Genomic DNA, 16,758 nt, shown 5'->3' on the forward strand with positions numbered 1-16,758 from the left:
GCATAATTTATATACATACACACACATACACACACACACACACACACATATATATACTGTACACAGATATGCATATATGTATACAAATGTGTATATATACATACACATATCTAAATATATATAAAATATATCATAAAATATCATAATATAATTTAAAATATATAACATAAATAATGATACATAATAATAAATATAATATAATACATAGAAGTAACAATGTGTCTAAATTATATGATTTATGTTTATAATTACTATGGATTTGATATACCCCTGGCTGTGAGAGGAAATGCTCTTTTAGGCTCTTGCACAAAGAGCCAAATGGAATATTGTAGAGACTGTGATTTGTAGCTACAACTGCAACTGGCTTTTTAAAGGGTCCTTCTCCCTGTGAAGTCAAGGAGAGTAGGAGTACATTAACTTTGATCTGTGAGGAATCAATAGGGAAGACAGAAAGTTCTGCCTTTTATTTTTTTAAGGATTGTCTCAATTGTTATTTTATAAAAAAACATAAAAAGAATTCTATAAAGAATCTGAGAGTTAGCAGTTTGTAAGTACAGTTCTGCAGAGACTTGCCTATGGTGACTGAAAAGAGGAGAAATGAAAAGATCTAAAATGGAATTTCTTGAGAAAGAGCTTGTGACTATGAGAGTTGGATGAGATTTTAGTTTCTACAGTTAGGTTAAAAAAAAAAGAAATCAAATTCAAATCAGAGAAATGAAAACTGAAATCTAAGAAATGAAAACTAGAGGTTAAGCTGATGTGAAATAAAGGAAGCAAAACTTATAGAAGGATTGCCAATAGACTGACTCAAGGGAAACTGTGACCTAATACAGTGAACTCTAATGGGAAATGTAATCAAGGTGGGGATCTAAGCTGTTGTAGGGGAATTAGGTGCTTCAGGTAAGCTGTAACCTCTGTAGTACACAGTTGTAGGGGAAACAGGTGGAACTTGCATTTTGGGGGACAGAGAATAAAAGACTGTGCTTTGGAACTGCAAGCTTAGACTCCTGCTCTTGAAAGAACATAAAATAAAATCCTGGATTCATAGGTAAGTCAGTGGTAGAATTCTTGGTAAGGCATTTGTCTCTTATAGTGATAAAGCATGCTACCCACTTCTGGACTAAGAGGATTTTTCAGACAAAGACAATGTGAAAATTTGTTTTTTTTCTTGATTGTGGATATTTTTGTAAGGAACTTGTTTTCCTTTAAATCCAAAAGGGGAAGAGTAGAATGGAGACATAGTGAAGAGAAAGAATTGTTGATACCACTTTTTTTAAAAGTGAAAGCACTGATAGAAGGCCAGAAATAAGCACAGAGAAGCAGGATTGCCCTGAAAACAAAATTACAGTTGAATGCATTATATACTTTAAAAAAAAAACAAGCTAAACATAATAAAGAGCTACAGTTTTACATACAATATATTTTTTTCTGTTCTGCTAAGAATATGGAAGTACTCATTTCGTTTGGAAGGGGAGAAGAAACCATACATTTGTTAAATGCCTATAAATATTATCTCATTTGATCCTTACAGCGACCTTGTAAGGTAGGTACTATTAGCATCCCCATTTTATGGATGAAGAAATTGAGGCTGACACAAATTAAATAGCTTGCCCAGATCACAGACCTAGTATAATCTGAAGCTAAATTTGAACTCAAGACTTTTGACTCCAGGAAGTAATGTAGTATTCTGATGCATTACACTCACTAGGCTCGATTTGGTGTTTAAATTCATAATAAAAACTTATTTGAAAAAAGAAAGTATTTCTTGTTATAGTATAAAGTATAGTATGATCTTTCTCATAGCCAAAATATCTATGTATTTGAGTTTTTTATTGATTTCATGATATTAAGCTGTATATTTAGTAACTAATATTTATTTAATCATAAGATATTAAAGGAATTAATAGTTTTAGAAAGATATGGGTAACTCATATTGAAAAGGATAATTCTTCAATTTATTCAATAAATAATATTCAAGCCAACTGATTAATGAAGAAGGGGCTAAAATTTTAGTAATTAGCATAAAAATATACAAATAAAGAAGAATAGAAGGAACAGGAAAGCAGGACCACTTTGAAAGCAAAATTACCGAATTTATTATATCTAATAAAAGAGAAGCAAGCTGAACAGAATAAAGATCTGCAGTTTCATGCAGACTTTTTCTGTTTACGATGATTATGGAAAATCTCATTTCATTTGGTATTGGAAATTGTAATCATAATAAACAACTTTTTAAATCAGTTATCTGTTAAAGTGATAATTTTATGTAGCTAAGTATGCTCTTTATCACAGCTAAAATAGTATAAATAATTATTTTTGTTTTATTATTTATTTCAAATTTTAAAAGATATATATTCAGTAATTTTGACATTTAATCATAGGAAATTAAAGGATTTACCATAGAGATAAGCAACTAATATTGGGAAAGGAAGTTTCAGTTGTTTATTCAATAAATAACATTTAATGAATTAAAATAGGAGTTCAAACCAACTGATTAATGAGATATTAAATTGCAGTAATATGAAAATATATAAACATATTCCCAGATTACTGTACAGTTTGGGATAATAAGATTAAATATGAGAATAAGTGATTATGACTGGTCCTTCATGCTTGTAATGTTCTCTCTTCAATGCCACCTAAAAACTTTCCTGACTTCCTTTAAGTCTCAATTAAAACTTCATGCAGGGGTCTTCAAACTTTTTAAATAGGGGGGCAGTTCACTGTCCCTCAGACTGTTGGAGGGCCAGACTATAGTAAAAACAAAAACTTTGTTTTGTGGGCCCTTAAATAAAGAAACTTCATAGCCCTGGGTGAGGCGGATAATAGTCCTCAGCTGCTGCATCTGGCCGGCCGGCTGTAGTTTGAGGACTCCTGTAAGATACTTTTCCCAACACTTCTTAATTCCAGTGCCTTTCCTCTGTTAATTATCTCCTCTTTATCCTGTAAATAGCTCTCTCTCTCTCTCTCTCTCTCTCTCTCTCTCTCTCTCTCTCTCTCTCTCTCTCTCTCTCTCTCTCTCTCTCTCTCTCTCTCTCTCCTCTCTCTCTCTCTCTCTCTCTCTCTCTCTCTCTCTCTCTCTATATATATATATATATATATATATGTTTGCATGTATGTATATATGTGTGTGTGTGTGTGTGTGTGTGTATAAACAAAAGTATGGAATCAGAAATTAAAGGGAAAAAGCCTGACCAGAATAAAAATTGTAGATTGCAAAGTTTTGCAAAAGTCAATGGTGAAAAATTATTCTTACATATGTTTTGAAAATAAAAAGTTTCAATAGAAAAGGGAAAAGAAAGAAAAGAAAGAGGAAGGAAGGAAGGAAGGAAGGAAGGAAGGAAGGAAGGAAGGAAGGAAGGAAGGAAGGAAGGAAGGAAGGAAGGAAGGAAGGAAGAGAGAAGGGCAGAGAGAGAGAGAGAGAGAGAGAGAGAGAGGAAAGGAAGAAGGAAGAAAGGAAGAAAGAAAGAAAGAAAGAAAGAAAGAAAGAAAGAAAGAAAGAAAGAAAGAAAGAAAGAAAGAAAGAAAGAAAGAAAGAAAGAGAAAGAAAGAAAGAAAGAAAGAAAGAAAGAAAGAAAGAAAGAAAGAAAGAAAGAAAGAAAGAAAGAAAGAAAGAAAGAAAGAAAGAAAGAAAGAAAGAAAGAAATTGGATGTTGGAGATTTATTTGATCATCACAGCTCAAGAATTCTATAACATGGGTAGCGTGAGTAATATTATTTCTGCACAATGGTTAGGAAAACTGAAGCCCCATGTGTTTCTCCCAGATGACACAAAATGCATTTTCCATTAATTCTAGTAATTTCATGGTTTGTCCTTCATAATCTAACTTAACTATAAACACATCCTTGCCCAGCAGCTAATAAAGTGACTGAATCTGAGCCCTCCAGTGGTAGAGCTGAGAATTGAATCCAGATCTGTGGCTAGAGTCAGTCTTTCGAAAATTCTCAATTACTTCCCTGTATTTCATGGTGTTTAACAAAACTTGTAAAATTGTATATATGTTATTTAAAAACAGGTTTATAAGAAAACATAATTAAGTAAATGAACAGTAAGTAGACTGTCAGATTGTATGGGCAAGTGAGAAAGGCAGTCAGAGGCATGCTTATATGCAGGTAGATAGGTAGGGGGTGGATTCTATGTGGATTTGGGGAAGGTCTAATTGCCCCCAAAATGCAACTTCTCTCTACTACCTGAAATTCTACTACTATCATTCCTGTAGTTTAGACTGAAATCCCTAATAAAGGCAAAATAAATTTGGTAACAATATTAAAGTCTTATCATTAGCCATTTACATTTTACTGTGAATTAATTAAATTCTGATATTTTTCTAATACACAGAATGGTGCCTGTCACTCCTGTACTGATTTATTCCCCAAGTGAATTTTCCCTGCTGAAACATTCCCCCGCTCCGGGAGGTAATATTAAAAAAAAATATGCAATTCCCTTTTTGTTTTTTGTTGGATTTTGCAGTTGTTCTTAAGTCTGAGTGCCCAGCTAGAGATGGTCTTTCTGGCAAAACATTTCATGGTTAGGTCTGTGTGTCATCTCTAGGGATGTTTATCTTCTCATTCACATCTTCCATCTCTGTTCCCAATACACACCACTCAATATTTATTGGCATCCATAAATAGCATCTGATAAGTCGGTTCCAACCCAACTCTGCTACTTCTCACTCCCAGGTTCATTTTCATCATCCACAAAGAGAGGTATTTGAACTAATTTATTTCTTAAAGTCCCTCCCAGCTTTATATCCTATGAATGAATAGAGGGAATGTTATTTTTTAATATTAAATACTTAATATATTCAAAAATATTGTAGTGGATAAGTTCAAATACAGCTCTGGATCCTTATTAGCTGTGTGACCTGGGCAGGTCACATAATCTCTGCAAAAATGGGGATAATGATAGCATTTATCTCCCAGAGTTGGGAGATAAGATCAAATGATAAAAAAAAAAAATCAAAAGATCAAATGAGGTAATTATTATAAAGTATTTAAGCATAGTGCCTGGCACATAATAAATACAATAAAAATGTTAATCATCATCATCCTTAAGCTCTAAAACAATCTTTGTTCTTGAGGATCTCACATTATACAGGCCGATTTCACAGTACTCTCTTTGATACTGTCTGTTTGCATCAATATTTCTTGCTTATTCTTCCCCAAACTTGACTTTACATCTCCTTCCTCTGGGCCCTTTGCATAAATTCTCCCCCATGTATGGAAACAGGTACTTCCTACCTTTACTTCCACTGCTTAAACTCGGTGGCTTCTTTCATCTGCTCTGTGGCTCTTTTTGGAAGCTCTTCCTGATATCCCTAATTGTTAGAGCTTCTCAAATCACCTTGAATGTGCTTGTTTTTTTAACATGTTATATCCCTTCAGATACAACACAGAATATAAGCACTCGGAAGGCAGGAGCTGGGTTTTTTTTCTTCGTATCCCAACCACAGTGCCTTGCATAAAATTGGTTCTTCCTAAATGATTGCTGGATTGTTGAATTAATGGAAATCGTAATTCTTTACAAAGCACATATCTTTTTTATAGGTAACTGAATAACATAACCTTTGAGTGAGTGCGATTTCTCCAGGGAGATAATCAGGTGTGCTGAGTCAAGATTATTTAGAGCCAAAGGGCATTCAGGGCAGTGTCTTAAAACTTAGTTGGTAAACTAAATCCAGAACTGTAGCAAGAGACTTCAGACTTCAGGGCTAAGTGTAAGCCTTAATCCCCAGAGCTTCAGGAGAGACTCAGCAGTGCCACTGATTGACACTGGCAGACCAAAGACATAATAAGCAAAGGAAAGAAAAGGGTAAGAGAAAAGGAGGGAGAGATGCAGAAGAGAAGGAAGGAAGAGTGAAGACTAAGAAAGCCAGTCAGATTTCAGAAAGATAGCCTTGAATCCTGAGATCAAACCTGGTCAATCCCAGAATGTTCAAATTGGAAGGGATCTGGAGAATCGTCCAGTCCAGGCATTTCCAAACTCCCTGCAGGGGTCTTACTTTTTACTTTGTTTCACCAGCAAGACTTTGGAAAAAGAGCTACAGTCAAATCTTTTTTTTTTTTTAAGTCATTTAAAATGCATACTATTCATCTTACCAAATAACAATAAACTGAATTTTTCAAATCTCCAGATAAATTAAATTTGTGCCTAATCTAGCAATAGTTTTACTTGGCAAGAAGAATTTTATTATTTCTGATTACTAAGGATATTGGTAGTTGGGAGCAACAGCAAACACAATAGCTTATCTTAGAAGTACAATAGTAACTTCTGGCTTACACAATTAAGAAGAACTTCTATAAGCCAACATTTTGACAGGTTCTTCAGTTCAGCACGCTAACTTTTAAAAGAATCAAGAGTTTTATTTATAATGTTTCTTATAATTTTGTCAAAATATAGAACTGACTTTTTAAAAAATTTGGTAATTTACCCAAAATGTACATTACAACCACTAAAAAAATTGAAGAAAGCAATATTTTTCTATATTGGGCATTTGGTACTAGAACATGTCGCTTTCCTCTCCCAACTATTATAGTTATCCATAATGGACATTGGTCCAAAAGAATGAATACCTAAATTCATACGATTCTAATAAAAGTGGCTCTGGTTTCCAAATGCTATTCTGGTCGAGCATATTATGTTCTTCCAAGACGAAAAAGTTTCCAGCAGGGCCCTGTGACTGACTATGTCATCTCAAAACATATCAGCTGAGCTTCAGAAGATTATCAACAGTCAGAACAAGGGGGAGACATGTTGAATTTGGGGAGCAACAATGATTCTCAAAGACCATCAGTCACATTATAGAAAGGTTGCTTTCTGTATGGGTGAATTAAGTCCCTCTATCAATGAAGTCACAAGTCATTGAAGAAAGTTTGGGGTGTCTTGGGGGAGAGATGAATTATGGTTTCTTTTTAAATTTGATTTAATTTGTGAGAAACTCTTGAGTGGAAACTGCTCCACGGATTCATTTATAATTTTTAAGTCCTGGAGACATTGAATGATTTGTCCCTGGAAGGACTTGATCTCAGAGCTTCCTAGCTCCAAGGCTGGTGCTCAGTTGATCACTCAAAAAGACACTAGCTGTGTGATTTGGGCAAGTCCCTTAACTCCTATTTGCCTCAGTTCCTCATCTGTAAATTGGGACACACTGGAGAAAGGCATAGCAAGCCACTCCCGTACCTTTGCCAAGAAAATCCTGTGGACAAAGTCCATGGGTCACTTGGAGTCAGAGACTACTGAACAGCAAAAACACTAGGGCTGCAAAGAAAAAGGAAAAAATGGTTCTCCCTCAAGGAGTTTACTAGTCTAAAGGGGACATCATGTCCCAATACAGGTATATACAAGATTCATATGAAGTAGGTAACTTAGAGGAGAGGGCTTAGCACCTGAGTAACATAGGAAAGGTCTACCCCAAAAATGGTCTTCTGAGCTGACTCGGAGGAAGTTAGAGATTCTAAAAAACCCGGAGTAAGGAGGGAGAGCATTTGGGAGGATTGTATGTAAGGAACAGTAAATTGATGTGGCTGGATTACAGAGGTAGAGAGAGGAGTCACATATAAAAATAACAAGAAAAGTGGTAAAGGGCCAGGGGGTGAAGCATTTTAAAGTTTATAAAGTTTACATATATAAATACATATATATATATAAAATAATATAATAGTAAATGTTATATGTATACATACACACACACACACATATATATATACAGTTTATAAACTTGAACTTAGAAGAAAGTTTGTTGAGTTGAAGGTGACATTTTCAAACCTGTTCTTTAGGAAAATCATTTTGGCAGTTACTGAAATGGGGAGAACTTGAAGCTAAGAAGAGACCAATTAAAAACAATTACAATCGTCTAGTTGAGAAGCATTGACGATCTGAACTCACATGGTAGCTATTTGAGTGGAGAGACATTGTGAGAGGCAGAAACAAGATTTAGCATCTTTGAATATCCAAAATACCAAACTGCCTCTCAATACAAAAGACCCCGTAGCCCAAGAGACAGAGCACTAGGCTTAAAATTAGGAAATACTGGTGTGGGAGGGCCTCTCTGAGATGCCCCAGATCATTTTGACCTTGGCAAAGATCTGAGCCTACAAATATTGATAGTATTTATGTCACAAAATTAATGTAAGAATCATTTGTATTTAATGTATTTAAATGTTTTGCAATTCTTTAAAGCTCTGTATACAAAATACAAACATACATAGATGAATCTATGAATCTAACATTATTACACAAGGACCCAAATTATTTATCAGCCTGCTGAGCCACGATGAGAGTGACCTGGTTGTCCATACCATGTAAGGACCAATTGAAAAAACTATAGATATTTATTTTGAAGAAGAGAAGACCAGCAGTCATGGACAGCAGTCTCAAGAAGGCAAATTTAGACGTGTGTGTGTGTGTGTGTGTGTGTGTGTGTGTACAGCTAAGGGAGCTATTTATAACTGGAATGGGAAAGATATTGAAATATTCCTTATTAGAAATCTCTAAGCAAATATTGGATGACTTTTTGTTGAATATATCATGGGGAATCTCTTTTGCCTGGGCTACATGACTGATTGATGTAATTTCTTCCAGTTCTTAAATTCTGTGATTCAAAATTGTCAGAAAGGAATTCCAGATTTCCACAGGAGAATATTATATGATTATATAATATAGAGTATATTATATGTACTCTAGGAGTGACTGTCAACCTACTTTCCATAAATTCATATGTTGATTCTAGACCAAGAAGCAGCTAACTTTTCAATCTTATGTATCATATAATGGAAATCTATCATTTCTATTGATCTCTAATCTAGGTATTGATTGGAAGACACATATTAGGCACTGCTAACTCAAACAACAAAGCTGATTTTGTGATTTCATAATTGTTTGTCAAAAAGGAGCTCCAGATTACCACAGGAGAATATTATATAAAATATTCTAGATATGGCTGTAAACCTATTTTACATAAATTCATATGTTGATTCAATCTCATGGATCATATAATGGAAATCTATAATTTCTATTGATCTCTGATCTAGGTGTTGATTGGAGGATATCTACATTAGGCACTACCAATTCAAACAACAAAGCTGATTTTGGTATTCAAGCACCATCACCACTTTTACAGTTTGAGAAACACTGATCTAATCCTACCCATTAATTTTACAGATGAGGAAACAGCTGAGAGGCTTAAGTGATTTCACTAACTAGCTATTGCCTAAATAGTATGATTTCAAAGGCCCTAAGAAGACTCCCTTGCTACTTCCCTCCTTACCCACTAATACCTGAAATCCCCTTAAACAGAAACTAAGCTTTTCTTCCCATAATTAGAAAAAAAAAAGGGGGGGTGTAAGATGCAAATACTCTTAGAGCTGCTGTCAAACTTGCCACAGTAATGTGTGCAAAACAATTTTAATTTTTTTTCTTGAGGGAAGATGCATAAAAGAAAGAGGAGGAGATACATCAGGGATATTGAGGGCTCAAAGGAGATAGGAGAGAGCAGGAGACAGAGAAAGCAAAGGATATAGAAAGGGAAAGCCAAGGAAGGAAGGTAAGGAAGGTCCTACGTTCAAATTACAGCTCTTCTGCTAACTGCTAGTGTGACATTATAAAATTCCCTTATCCTCTCTGGGCCTCCTTTATATAATAAGAGGGTCCAGCTCTGTACTGATAATCTCATGGATTTTCTATTCCCCAGACTTTTACTTAAGATTTGGAAGAGGATTCTGGTACTTATTGACAAAGTTCGAGGCACTAGATTGGGGTAGGATTTATCTAAGATTCAACATCTACAATTTATCTAGAAATCTCACCTTGTTGGCAATGGTACCCATCCTATCAACCTTCATCATCACTAGGCTTCCTGGTCTAGTCCCACACCCATCCCTCATACCTTTGCCAGGCTCCTTTCCATTCCAAGCAGATCTGATCAATTCAACGCCCTCTGGTACCTGCTTATGAAATGAATTCAATAAAACTTTCCACCTGCCTCCCTTTTGAACCTTTCCTCACACTCTGCACTGAGCACCTTTGTACCCGTATCCACACTGATCCTTTGTCCTTCATCCTTCCTTCGCTGCTCCCTCCGCTTAAGAAGCCCTCCCGCCTCTTAGCCCTCACCCGCTTGGCAGTCGAGAGCCAGCCTCAGAGTCGGGGAAACTCGGGTGAAAAACACATCTTTACACATAAACATACATACATGTATGAATGACCCTAGGGAAGTCACTGAATTCTCAGGACATTCTCCAGACTCAGCCTCTCAGAGCAGCTGCAGATGCAGGTTCCTCCCCCCCCCCCCAATGTTTCTTATCCCCAGGCAATTCTAGGTCCAGTCTGAAATCAGCCCCCAAACTCTTGTTCACTGCTGGATTGTGTTGTTTTTTTTTTTTTTTTTTCCCTTCTCTGGCAGCAATCATTCAATCCCCAGCCTGGACTGAAGAAGTGGGAGTCTTCAATAGGGAGGTGGAGCAGAGCAGCTCCTCCCCAGCCTTTTTCTGGCATTCTCCTGCTTTGTCACCACCAGTGAGTGCCAGAAGCTCAGGAGAGGACAGGACTGGAAAGGTGAGATCAGGGGCTCTCTGGGCCCACCGGCTTCCCTCAGCTGCCATAGAAAAGACTTCTCAGATCTGCTGCCCTCCTCGGGAACTGAGAGGGGATAAAGTCCAGCCCCGAGCCTTCCTGAGAGCACTCTGGCTGGGCAGCTGTGACAGCTGGCACGGAGGGAATTTGGGCTCCGGCTAACCAGGGAGTGTGCTGGATAGACTTCCTCCCACTCCACTGTTGTCAGTCCACTGAGGGGGTCCCCTTACAACTCCAAGATTCCCTGGCTCAGGGATCCCTCCTCTCCATTCTTTCCAGCAGGTGGAATTTCCTTCCCACAGAGGATCTCGCCAAAGAAAATGACCAAGATGAGAATCGCCGTGATTGGAGCTGGTGTGAGTGGGCTCAGCTCTATCAAATGTTGCCTGGAAGAAGGTCTGGAACCTGTGTGCTTTGAGAGGACCAGTGACATTGGAGGGCTCTGGAGGTTTCAGGTAACCTGTCCGTTTCCTTAATTCTTGAAAAGCTCCCTTAATCCTGGCACTGTGACTATGGTAACGCAGTGGTGGGTGCTACTATTGCCACTTGCTAGAGTTCCCTTCAAGAATCACCTGTCCAAAGCAAAGCACCTAAACCTCCGCCATTAACTCAGATGGATTAGCAGAGAAGATCCCTTTAGTAAATCACTTAAATCTCAGCCATTAACTCAGATGGATTAGCAGAGAAGATCCCTTTAGTAAATCACCTAAATCTCAGCCATTAACTCAGATGGATTAGCAGAGAAGATCCCTTTAGTAAATCACCTAAATCTCAGCCATTAACTCAGATGGATTAGCAGAGAAGATCCCTTTAGTAAATCACCTAAATCTCAGCCATTAACTCAGATGGATTGACAGGGAAGATCCCTTTAGCAAATCACCTAATCCTCAGATGGATTGTCAGGGAAGATCTCTTCAGAGAAGTTCTTCAGTAACATTTCAACTCCCTTTGACAGGTACAGGAACTCAGCACAACAAGGTTAATATTTCCTCCTAGTGTATAGAGAACACAGTAGTGATTGTACCAATTCCCAGATGGATTGGTAGGGGAGATCCCTTGGAAGCATTTCAACTCCTTTTGACAAGTACAGGAACACTAATCAGGGTCCATTCTCCTACCCAGCGCAAAGGAGACAATGGTAGTGATTAGGCTACTAGAGAAGCTATCCTGTGTCTCCAAGGCTCCTACCTCAGTTTTCCCAGGTGAAACAATTAATAGCACATTTGTAAAGCTTGAGCTTCAGACTGAAAAGAGTTCTAAGGTGCTATATTGTTATGAAAGCTTAATAAAATTATGGCAAATCCATTGCCTCTGCAAAATTTCCCACCTCAGGAAAAAAAGTCAGTGGTGATTATTGGTCCTGATAATCTGCCCAAAGAGAAACAGACCACATGTTTATTTAGTTATTTATTTATTTTTATTATTGTTGTTGTTTTATTAATTACATTATTTATTATCATTGTTTATTATTTATTTATTATTTTAGGCCCCAAAGAGAAACAGACCACATTGAGACCTCTCTTTTTCTTTTCCATTCTCCTTTTATTAGGACCTTCCTCTTCTTGGTGGTTCCCTTCCACTTTTATATGCTGACTTTCCTTATCCTACCTCCCTTTGCATTCTTCTCTCGACTTTCTATCCACTGACCAGGTCCCCATGCCTAGGTATAAAATGATATTGTGGTTCTGGCTGTAGCCAGTTCACCAGTAAAGTAGCTAGGTGGTGTAATGGGTAGAGCACCAGGCCTGGAGTCAGAAAGAGTTGAGTTCAAGTCCAGCCTCCAGATAGTTACTAACCATGTGACCCTGAGCAAGTCACTTAACGTATATTTCCCTCAGTTCCTCATCTGTAAAATGGGAATACACTGGAGGAAAAAAAAAGGCAAATCACTCCAGTATCTTTGCCAAGAAAATTGCAAGGGTAAAGTCCATGGGATCACAGAGGCAGACTGAACAGCAACAATGAAGATAAGGGATTGCTAAACTCAATAGCAGTAATCCCTTTTCTGCCTCAGCCCTCTGACTCAGTGGCATCTCACCCCCAAACCCTTATATTAAAAAGAACTTGGCCAATTGTTTGCCCTCTGTTCTCGAAGAGGACCGTGACATTAGGGAGATGATGTTGATGAGGTCAAGGAACCAAATCTATATGGATAGAAAGTGATGAGGTGCGAGAACTGGGGTGGGCGATCCCTTCTAGTCAGAGCCGCAGGTCCTATGTGAAAGAATTCGCAAACCTGAAATCTGTGTGGCCAAAAGGGATTTGTTGGCACTGAGAAGCCCACTTGCTAGGACTTCTTAGTGTCCTGGCAGGAAAATGCTGAGAAGACAGCTTCCTTACCGCGCACAATCCTGTTTAGAAATTCTGCAAAGATCTGGGGTTCAGAGTTGTCTTTCATTAGCTCTCTAAGGCTTGGGGCTTCGATTCCATTCAAAATTGAATGAAATTACTTAACTGGGAGTTTGAGTCAATGTTGGCAATGGCCCAGGCCTAGATTTCCATAGAAGAGAGATTACTTATCTTGGAAGTTTGAGCTACTGGGAGTGGTCTCAGACTAATCTTCAACTCAATAGAGGGAGGGACCATGTCCCTAGCCAAGATCTTCAACTGTGAGACCACCCAAGTGCCCTGAAGGGGGGCCTCTTTCAGAGGAGAGTTTGAGACTCAGGAACTTCCCCCGAAAAGGGGGATAGTTTCAGAGTTCACCCCAAAGGTTAAGGAGACACAATTTATATCATTTCCCCCCAACAATCTCAGTTTACATCATTCCCTCCTCAAGCAGTCTCTAAAATTCATTTGGGGTAACAGGGATGAAGGTCTCATCTTCTGTAATTGCTTCAAGCTGACGGGGGTATAGAGCTGTCCCTAAGTTCCCTGGGAGTCCTAGCCAGGTGGGAAGGTACGAGAGCTGGAGATTGCAGCAGCTCAGGCCAGGAGATGTGGAGAGCTCCATGATCTCTGGCTGATGGAGTAGTTAGCAGTTTGTAGCTTGGAGCCTGGAGGAAACAGATCTCAGGGCAGATTAAAAGTGGGGATTCATCCAGGGCAGAGATGGTGACGTTTGGGAATGGGGCCTTTGCAAAAAACATGCACCAGGTCCCATCTGTGGGCTGCCCTGAGGATGCTGACGGCCGGCCCAGCAATCCTGGCCGCCCCCACTGCCCTCGGAGCTCCCTAGCTGAAAGGCTGAGAAGGAGTTAACTGCTGGCAGGGGCCATGACATCAGGTCCTCTGTGGCTTTACAGGAATATCTGAGGTATCCCAAGGAAAGGTGACAGAGGCAGCACTTTTAAGCCTAGAAATGTGAGTCCAGCCGGGAGACCCTTCCAGTGTAACTGCTATTGGAGCGGTCAGAATGACCTTATGTGGGCCTTTCCACGTTACACCCAGAGGGTCAGCACCTTGAGGCTTCCAGTAGCTTAAGTATCCCCTGTCTGGATTGACAGGGGCCAGTCTGAGCATGCGCACCTGCAGGTTTGGGGAGATGCTCGTAATTCACAAAGGGCCTTCTGGACCGCCCGAGCTGTGTGGCAGACTGAGGGACCAGGTGCTGCTCTGGATGCACAGGAATGTCAGCGGCAGGAAAAGGCCTTCCATCCGGAAGTTCAAAGGGGCTCAGCTTAATGTTCCCCCGAGGGGCAATGCGGACTCTGAGAGGCCCCAGGGCGAGGTTCTTCCCCAATCCTCCGGAGACTCTGAGCACAGTTAGGGAGGACTCGCTTGAGGGTGTGATTCCTTTTCTCCACCTTCCCAGAAGCCTGGGGACGCCAGGCAGAGGGGAGGGGGCAGGGGATTTGGGTGTCCAGGGAAGTGCAGGCCGGGCCATTGTGGCTCTGTAAGGACTGGGCAGGCCAAAGCGAGGAAAGATCTCTTTCAGTAAGCACTTCCACACCTCCTGAGCCTTCTCAGTCCTGGAAGGACAAGCTCTGCCCAGTTAGTAAGTGTGTCAACAGAGACCAGAAGCAACTTGAAACCTCTACAGGGGGGCGTTTGTGTAAGGTCTGTTTGCCAATCTCCACCGGTATGTGCCCCTTCGCTGAACCGGCTTCAGGAGAGGGGGAGGCTTCACCCGGGCACAGATGGGCAGGCCCAGCCGACCTGCCTGATTGTCCCTCCCAGCTTGCGGCCAGTGAGAATGCGTTTCACAAGGGATTGGAGAGCATTTCTCCCCAGGTGCGCAGGCTGATGAAGACCAGAAATCAGTTTCCACTGACTTGCCTCTGGGATTAAGAACTGGTTTGAGGGTGTTTGAAACCAGCCAGAAGGAGGAAGGATGTATCCCCTTTCTTCTGCAAAGGTTTTTCCCTATGAACTACAGGAAGGGGTATAAGAATCAGGGAGCTGGGGAATTAAAGGTGCCACGGTCAGGGGTAAACAGGCAGCAGCGTTAGCAGCTGAATCTGCCAACCTATTTCCGTGGGCCTGAAGTGAATCTCCCTTCCGGTGTCCTTTACAAAACATGACAGAAACCTGTCCATGGACAGCTTGCAGTAGCTGTAGAATTTCTCCTGCGTGTTTAATGGGAGAATTTTTTGCTGTCAGAAGTCCCCTCTCTTTCCACATAGCCCCGTGAGTGGGCAAAATATGAAAGGCACATTTGGAGTCAGTGTAGAGGTTCACTCTGATTCCCTTCCCCAGCTCCAAAGCTCTGGTCAGGGCAGTGAGTTCAGCCTTCTGGGCAGAAGTCCCACGGGGCACCGGCTTAGGGTGCCATTGAGGGTCACCACAGAATAACCCACCTTTCTTTCCCCATTTTCAAGAAAGCTCGACCCAGCTCTGAACCACTCCCCATCCGGGTTGTCAAGGGGAATGTCAGGCCGGTAGCCAGATTCCTCACAGTGAGGAAGGATGTCTCCTGGCTGACTGCTGTCAGGGATCAGGGTGGCAGGGTTAAGAGTGTGACACACCTGGAGAGTCAGGTGGGTAGGAGAGCCCGATGCCTGGCAAGCCTCCTACCCACAAGCTACTGGTGCCCTTGGGCTTCTGAAATGCTCTGAACCCAGAGGGGGGTTAGAACCTCCAATGGCCGTCCCAAGGTTAGCTTTGGGCCTTTTCCCTTAAAAGGGCCGTGGCAGCCACCGCTCTGAGGCAGGAGGGCATCCCAGGGAGACCGAGTCCAGCTTCTTCGAGAAGTAAGTGACTGTCTGGGATCGCTCAGGGCATGGCCCTTCCTTTCGGGGACTGCAGATCAAGACAAGAATAAGCAGCTCCAAAAGTCTGTGCTTAAGGAATCTCCCAATCCTGGCTAAGGCTGGAGCCGAGATCTATCTTCTCCCAGATTTCAGAGGAAATAAGGGGGAGCTTTGGGAGCAGCACAAAAAGGTCATCTGGAGGTCTGAGAAGAGAAAATTGGGTCCCCGATTTCATGATTACATCATGGCCCAATAAGGGAGCATTTTAAATGACAAGTCACCAAGGAGAGATCTCAAGGCCATTCTTAAATTCCCCTGCAATCCCCCCCTCCCCCGGGGGGTAGGGGCAGGTGAGACCAGAGTGTGGGAGAGAGAGTGAAAGAGAAGTCCCCCCATAGCAAGGGGAAATTCAATGGTCCTAGGGCCACATCTGGGATAGCCAGGATTCTGTAGTGATGGGGCTGAGGGGGTGCTGACCAAGCCCCAAACTCCTGCCAGAGGGCAGGGCGTTGGTGGGGGCAGCTCGTCCCCTGTAGGCAGTCCCCCCTCCAGTGCTCCTCCTGCTGGAACTCAGGACAAGGACTGGGGAGTCTCCTCGGACAGCTTCCATGTCACCTAGAACACGAACTCTGTGGTTCCCGGAAACGTCAGCAGCCAAAAGTAGGGACTTTTCTCCGAATCTCGCTTTAATTCTGCGGCCCGTCTCCTCGGCTGCAGCTGATCCCTACCATTAAAGACTCCAAAGGCCGTTTTTAAGAGAGAAATTTAGGGGCCCCAAGCTGGCTTCTGCAGCTTCCTCCGTGTATCTGGGGCAGATTGTTCAATATTAACATCTCCTCAGGACAGATCAAGGAGGGCCTTGGCCTTGGACCCCTGGAAAAGCTGGGTGGGGTTCTCAGAGCAATGGCCAGGTTTCTCCTCAGTCCGGGAGAGGTTTGACATTGAAAGAGGCTCCGCTCTGCTCCGAGTGTCTCTCCCTGAGAGTCTGCTGCTTCTCCCCGGGACAGAGGTTAGAATCAGCGTCCTGAGGAGGACAAACAAGCAGGGGGATCTGGT

At 41.1% G+C, this 16,758-nt stretch overlaps 1 protein-coding gene across 2 annotated transcripts in view; it reads left to right on the forward strand.

Moving 5' to 3' along the window:
- The window catches only part of FMO5 (flavin containing dimethylaniline monoxygenase 5), a 68,819-nt gene that overhangs the window by 25,220 nt on the left and 26,841 nt on the right, over positions 1–16,758 (forward strand). For both annotated transcript variants that reach the window (XM_051992870.1, XM_051992869.1), the window contains 2 exons: positions 10,401–10,552; positions 10,850–11,025. In XM_051992870.1, coding sequence (XP_051848830.1) covers positions 10,891–11,025 — 135 coding nt within the window. In that variant the 5' untranslated portion in view covers positions 10,401–10,552; positions 10,850–10,890. The remainder of the gene's footprint in view (positions 1–10,400; positions 10,553–10,849; positions 11,026–16,758) is intronic.

This window comes from Antechinus flavipes, chromosome 4 (assembly GCF_016432865.1).
Source record: "Antechinus flavipes isolate AdamAnt ecotype Samford, QLD, Australia chromosome 4, AdamAnt_v2, whole genome shotgun sequence".
Taxonomy (NCBI): Eukaryota; Metazoa; Chordata; class Mammalia; order Dasyuromorphia; family Dasyuridae; genus Antechinus; species Antechinus flavipes.